This window comes from Rosa chinensis, chromosome 7 (genome assembly GCF_002994745.2).
Source record: "Rosa chinensis cultivar Old Blush chromosome 7, RchiOBHm-V2, whole genome shotgun sequence".
NCBI classification, from domain to species: domain Eukaryota; kingdom Viridiplantae; phylum Streptophyta; class Magnoliopsida; order Rosales; family Rosaceae; genus Rosa; species Rosa chinensis.
The window spans coordinates 10,773,499-10,780,494 of NC_037094.1; the positions used below are offsets into that span (position 1 = coordinate 10,773,499).

Below are 6,996 nucleotides of genomic sequence, written 5' to 3' on the forward strand. Positions count from 1 at the left end.
TGAGAACCAAATCCAATTCGACTTAAGAAAGAGAGACACTTTCTCACAACCTTATTCATTCGCCAAATGATGTTACAACACTCTAGTAGTTATTCTAACTTCTTTATCTAACATAATATGTCACCGAAGCAAGAAGCAAATTACATTATTCATAGTTTCATACCAATGGAATTGAAGGCAACAACTACAATTCCTCTGTCTTGATTTTATATGAATATGGGATAGCAACGGCTTTCAGAGGATACTTCATTTGTGTTTTGACGCCGGTGGATTCAGTCATGTCTATGTCATGGGCGCCTACTCCACCAGGCACTAACCAGTCGAACTTGTGCACCAAATTTGCCAAAGCAATCTCATTAACCATTGCGGCATACTGAATTCCGGGGCAGCTCCTCCTTCCAGCTCCAAATGGAATAAATTCGAAATGATTCCCTTTATAATCTACATCACTGTTCAAGAACCTCTCTGGTTCATACTTGTCTGGGTTGTTGTATGATTTAGGATCTCTTCCTATCTGCCATGCGTTATCTATAATTTGCGTGTTGGCTTTAACGTTGTAACCCTTTATTTTCATATCTTCAGTTGAAATCCTGAATAATAAAGTTAACGGAGGATGTAAGCGAAGAGTTTCCTTGATCACAGCCTTCAAGTAGTTCATACCATTCAAATCATCCTCATTGATCTCTGATTTGTTTCCCGCTATTCCCCTGACCTCATTTTGCAATTTTTTCATTACTCTTGGATGTCTCAAAAGCTCTGCCATCGTCCACTCTAGGAGTGTATATGATGTATCGGTGCCACCTGAAAACATGTCCTACAAAAACAATTTGAGTCGGCTAAACTCATGTAAACATATAGATATATAAAGGCCTTCTCTACTAATTAAAGTTAACCTTTCTTTAAAAAGGTCATTAATAGAAATTTTGTGTGTTGAATGTGGACTACTTACCAAGAGGAGAGCTTTTACGGTGACTCTATCAATAGGTAATCCAATTGATGAGTTGTCTTCTTGAATCCCAAGTAAAACGTCCACGAAATCATTTTGGCCGTTTTCCTCCTGATCATCTGGATGATTCACATTGTCGTTAATGTTTCCACACTTTGAACGTTGATCGATATGATCTTGAATCACTCTATCTAAAAGGTCATCAAATTGTTTAGCCACCTTGTCTAATTTAGAGTCCAAACCATTGACACGAGTTAACCAAGCGAGCCATGGGATATAGTCTCCGATATAGATACCTCCCAGTAACTCAATAAACTCCCACACAAGATCCTTAAACAATATTTTGTCACCATCTTCCCCAACGACGCTATTGTACTTCCTCCCCGTAGTCACTCTACAGGCTAGATCAATAGTAAGCATCACAAAGATCTCCCTTAAATTCACGACGGAGGACTTTGAGGAGGAGGATATACATGACTGTTCTATCCTGTTGATCATGATTTTTGCTTCGTCTTCTCTCACTGCACGAAAAGAGCAAACCTTTTTGGTGCTCAGAAGATTTAAAACACATATACTCCTCAACTGCCTCCAGTACTCACTATAAGGTGCAGACGCCAAGTCTTTGTAATTGTAGAGAAGCTTCTTAAAGACGGTGGACTTTGGTCTGCTGGCAATTGTGAGGTCATGTGTTTTCAAGACCTCGCGCGCAACCTCAGCCGTGGAGACAACAAGGACTGGGACACTTCCAAAATGGAGTAGCATGAGGGGGCCATGGTGATGAGCTAAGGCTTGGAGTGAGCGATGAGGATGTGAGTCTAGTTGATGAAGGTTCCCGAGGAAAGGGAGCTTTGGTGGAGAAGGTGGTGGGTTTTTGGTAGTAACGGAGGAGTATCTGCGAAAGAGAACGAAGAAAATGGGCACACATAGTACTAATGTGAGGGTGAAATAATATTCCATCAAAAGGGAGATTTTATGGGTCGACGTCAGCTCTATCATTTTGATCAGGAGACTTAACATCCTCATTTTCTTCTTCTTTGAGTCCTCGTGTGCCTCTTCACTCCTCTAGGGTCTATTCTATCGTCTATATACACACACACACACACACACACATTTGCGTGTTTGATACCCGCAGAAGGTGTTGAGAATATTTATATCCCACATGGGAAAAATGGGACATTGCCAATGGATTTATAAAGATTTGGGCCACTCCATCAATTGCCAATTGGTTTTGGATGTGAACCCCAGATTACTTTATCATGGTATCAGAGCGGGTTACCCACGTGTGCATGCCTCATGGCCACACGGGCTCCACGTCACCCAAAGTTGTCCAAGTGTATGGCTTGAAAATTTACCACACGTGCGGGGGCGTGTTGAGAATATATATATCCCACATGAGAAAAATGAGACCTTGCCAATGAGTTTATAAGGATTTGGGCCACTCCATCCACTGCAAATTAGTTTTGGATGTGAACCCCAGATTACTTTATCAGAAGGTACAGTCCAACTATGAGGTCCATCGACAGGCCGCATTACAATAATAGGTAGGTGAGTTTTGGAGAGCCTTTTGGCTGGTACAACCACTCTATTTATATATACATATAGCCTTTTGGCTGGTACAACCACTCTATATATATATATATATATATATATATACACATACCCTACATATATGTGTGCGGGACACACACATTTGACATTTACATGTTTGATACCCGCGGAAGGTACATTCCAACTATTCTAAACCCCTATACTAAAGATGGGTTTAGTAGTTCATAAGCGGTCTGTTTTGTAAAGGTTCCAGCCGAGCCAGCGATTCTACGTCTCTTACTTCTTTCTATTCTGATCAAGCCGTTTGGTGTAATGACTCGGATTTACGATTTTGTCCTTGCTTCCTTTCCATTCTTATCAATTGATGGCCGAGTATATAAGCAAAACGTGTAATGTATTGTGTTCGGGAAGCCTTCATCAACATCGAGAATCACTATTACTGTTACCTAACCTCAGAGTCTGCAAAATCACCCACAGTAAGAGTTCGGCTCTGTAAGATCAACATCAATCTCGTCGTTATCCATCTTTTCTTCTTCAGATACCCAAACTGATTTTGTTTGATTTTCACAATATTATCGTCTTTCTGAAAACGATTGATGTCAGATTGGTTTTCTGTCGTTTGCAATCTCTGTAAAAGTACGTTCAAGGAGTGAGATACAAAAGAGCAAAGGACATACCAATATTTTGATTTATAACATTGATTAGAACAAAACATGAGATCAAAAAAGCTTTGCTTGAGTTCTAATATACTGAGACGTGCAAATCGTTTTGCCTGTTGTCCAATTTATTCTCAAATCCTGGTTCCCCTATTGCAGATCATTCATTTTGAGTAGCTACGATTTTTCTGTACTCTTTTTTAATTTTATCGTCAGTCTTAATTACAATATTGGCTTCATGTATGTTATTGGGAAAAGTTCTTCAATTTCCGCTGCAAAGTGAATAATTTATATATTGGATTTTTAAAATATTGTTAGTCATTTGATGATATTAATATCTATTTTGCTTTGTGAGCTTAATAATGCTCCTGTTGCTCTCAGAGGATTTGAATTTAGCGGACATCAGGAAAACTGCTGATTGATTGAACCAAAGTATAGAAATAGGCAATTGATAATACTGGTTTCCTTTTGAGGATAACGGTTTAGTCCTTTTTGTGATAAGCTTTACACTGTTATTGAGCAAAACATAAACCTTTGTTCTTTCTTTTGTTAATTAAAGATCATCTAATTCAATTATTTGTATGTATATGAAATTTGCTTTCACTTTGTAGTGTTTCCTGTAGCTTTTGAATAGTTCCAAGAACCAAACTTTTTTGGCACTCTAAACCAGACAGAGGAAACTAAAACAAATAAAAAAGATCTGGTTTTTAATCTTATTTCATCTTCATTGTTAAACCAAAGCTATGTGATTCCGTCTAATCTGTATCCACTTTTCTGGATAAGAATCTTAGTGTATATATTTATCTGTATGTGTACATATATGAAAACTATGGAGTAATTGATAAATTATGTACAAATGATCAATGTTGTGTGATTGAGTGATCAAAATTGGGAATTCATTTGGACAAATTGGTTTTTGGTTTTCTGTCAGAGTTTCCGCTGAAGTACAATTTTTGGCAATGTCATATAATAGTTTAGGTTTCATAATGGAGTTGTTTGGGTTGTGTTTACTGAATTTTGGAGTTTCATAATGCATAGAGAATGGAGCAAAAATCATACCAAGAATGGAATTCGGATTGAGCTCTCACATATTTCATTTCTTTGTGTAAATAATTGTTGTTTTCTTTTGTATTATACATGTTTTCAAAAAATGGTGGCATGATGTTTTTGAATAGGTAGATTCTTCGGTTTAGATTGATCAAGTGTACCTTCTTTAGGGGTAGAAACATATACCGCTTAGGACTCAGTAGTCTTAAGAGATTTTTTTTTGAACTTTGGGAAAGGTTCAGAAAAATCAAGATAAAAAGTTATGTAATTAATATTATCAATGCAGTTGACAATGATAGTTGGGATGTAAGTCTCTAAAGTCCCATCTTTGATCAGATTTAAAATGTCAGCAGCACAATTGCAGGAAGTGAAATTGAGAAAAATCGCAAGACCTGGAAACAAAGTGGCTCATCGTTTAGCCAAAGAAGGCATACACATTAGGGAATCAGCCTTTTAGAAGGAAAGTAACCTCCCATTGGTTGAAAATCTTATCAGAGAAGATATATCCAGTTGATGTAGAGAAGGAATAACCTATTTAAGCATTTTGTTTTGACCAAGAGTTGTCAGTTGTGTTTCAGTTTTCATTCTAATGAAAGCAATTTCATTTTAATCAAAAGAAAAAAGAAAAAAAAAACAAGATTTGCCTTTTTTAAAAACAACAAAAGCATGTGTTGAGTAAAATGGTTATGAGTTTTGTATATTTTGTTTGTTTTGTTTACAATTGTTGTTGCTGTTTCTTGTAACTTTATTTTTCTTTAGCTGTTGAAAATTTCATTTGTTGTTTTTTCTGTAGTTGGAGCTCAAAAGTTACATATATTCAAGAAATTGTGAAGACCAGCTTTTTTAAACTCACACACATTTATCACTATAATCTATATGTTACTGCACTATCATATTGAATCTGGACATTAATAGTTTATAGTGATCAACACGACCATTGAATCTGGGTTTTCTTTCTTCTTGGATCCTTCTTAGCTGTGTGATGTACAGTTTGTTTTTCATTTTGGGTACAATTGGAACAAAATTTTCTTTTCAATTCCAATTCAATTCTCTTTTCCTGACTTCATTTCTTGGAAATATCAAGTCTATTTTATATTTTTCTTCTGCTTAATGAGCAGCAACATGGTTGGCGAACAATACCAATCATTAAGTGAAACACTTAGAAGTAATATGTCCTTTCAAATTAAAGCTTTTTAATGCTCTAAACCTTTTGAGTGCTCTTAAATCAGAAGTTAATCAAGACAGAATCATACCGGTAGCTTTTATAATATTTATTGATAATGCACAAATTAGTCACTATACTTCCTTGAACATGGGCATATTCCTTTCTTTCCGCTTGGACATGCGGACATGCATGTCTTCCCTTTACTTTAATATCTTTTCTTTTTGTTTTTCTTTTTCTTTTTTGGAAGTTAACTGATGAAAAGACATGATTCATTCTGGATTATGCACTGATTATGTTCCATGAATGAGATGCATTGTTAGATACTGTGATCTTTTGCTTTCTGTCATTACAAATCTGTACTCTGAGCTCACTCTCTTCTGTCAGCTCCCAGGTCTTCATCTGCTGCTTCTTAACTAGAGAAGAGGTAGAAACCCTATGATAAGAAACCTGATCTGAAGATCCTTTTCGCTTTATCACTGTATATATAGACTTTACGGTTGTAGATTATTCATCGCTTTAATTAATTATCAACTACTTTGGTTTCTCATGCATCTCATTATAGGTTTTTAGTTTAAATTAGATTCTTTTCTACTTCAATTATGTTGCTGGAAGTCATCAATCATCTCTCTTTAGGTGCATGCATGTTTTGATTTCTGCCCAAATGTACTGAACTGCATTACAAGGTGTTCAGTTCAATTATGAGTTTTCTTTATTCCACACAGTGTCGTAATTGCTAATTGAGAATTTAATGCATTTTTATGGTTTGATACTTCAATCTAAATTTCAGGCTCAGAAATCATTGATGTTGAACAGCAGCAGAGGAGCAATAGTGACAGCTTTTTCGATATTGAAGAGCTCCTGCAGATTGGGACCAGATGCAGAGGGGTGTGGTTTCTGCTTTTCAAAGTAAAAGAAAAAATATATTGGTTATGTTGTGCATCAAAATTATGAATATGAACTGCAATACGATAGGAATTAACTGAATTATATCCAACCAAGCAGCTTAAGAAGGTAATAGTTGCAAATTTGCCAATACACTTCCTTTTTGTTGTGTTAGTCAATGTATTGGTTTGTTCGGTATTATGGCTTGAGAGAGATTTTGGACCTGGAGTTCCTGAAACAAGAGGCTACTTAAATTTTGTACCATTCCACAAGATTTCGATTTGATAATGTCTTTTTCACACTATTTATTTCAGCTGCTGCTAGAATAGATGCTTTTTTTTTTGTGGGTCAAATGATGTCCCTTGATACTAAGATCTACTTTAGCTCAATCAAGGCTTCTAATTCATAACACTAAATCCCGCGGCAAAGCGCGGGCAAACTTTCTAGTGAGGTACATAGATGAGTTTTGGAGCTCCTTTGGCTGGTACAACGTAACCACTCTATACATATATACATACATATATAATTGCGCGCGCATGTTTGATACCCAAGGATGGTACAGTCCAACTATGAGGTACATCAGTGGGCCGGTATTACAATAATAGGTACGTACGTAGATGAGTTTTGGGGCGCCTCTTGGCTGGCAGTCTGGCACAACCACTCTATACTATACATGTATAAGTATAGGGAGGGGATCCTCTAGTTGAGCTTCCTAAGCATTCTACCAGATGACAACGCGTGTCCATTGTTAG

The 6,996-nt window shown here is 36.6% G+C and overlaps 1 protein-coding gene and 1 long non-coding RNA gene across 2 annotated transcripts; one reads left to right on the plus strand and one right to left on the minus strand.

Annotated features, from left to right (window-relative positions):
* Nucleotides 1-2,013, minus strand: LOC112176869 (cytochrome P450 736A117). Its single transcript, XM_024314974.2, has 2 exons — nucleotides 950-2,013; nucleotides 1-814 (listed from the first exon to the last, which is right to left on the minus strand). The coding sequence occupies exons 1-2, from the start codon at nucleotides 1,967-1,969 to the stop codon at nucleotides 185-187; spliced, it is 1,650 nt and encodes a 549-aa protein (XP_024170742.1). The 5' UTR covers nucleotides 1,970-2,013; the 3' UTR covers nucleotides 1-184.
* A 1,680-nt stretch (nucleotides 2,014-3,693) lies between these two features.
* LOC112176872 lies at nucleotides 3,694-6,274 on the plus strand. The gene is made up of 2 exons (XR_002927180.2): nucleotides 3,694-5,786; nucleotides 6,150-6,274. It is a non-coding gene; the product is annotated as an uncharacterized LOC112176872 (long non-coding RNA).
* The last annotated feature ends 722 nt before the right edge of the window (nucleotides 6,275-6,996 follow it).

What these genes read in the sequence shown, in the direction of transcription:
- LOC112176869 (XM_024314974.2), bottom strand. Translation starts at nt 1,969, where the DNA reads ATGAGGATGTTAAGTCTCCTGATCAAAATGATAGAGCTGACGTCGACC. An exon ending in CCGTAAAAGCTCTCCTCTTG is followed by an intron (nt 815 to 949) that starts GTAAGTAGTCCA and finishes TTGTTTTTGTAG; the next exon opens with GACATGTTTTCAGGTGGCAC.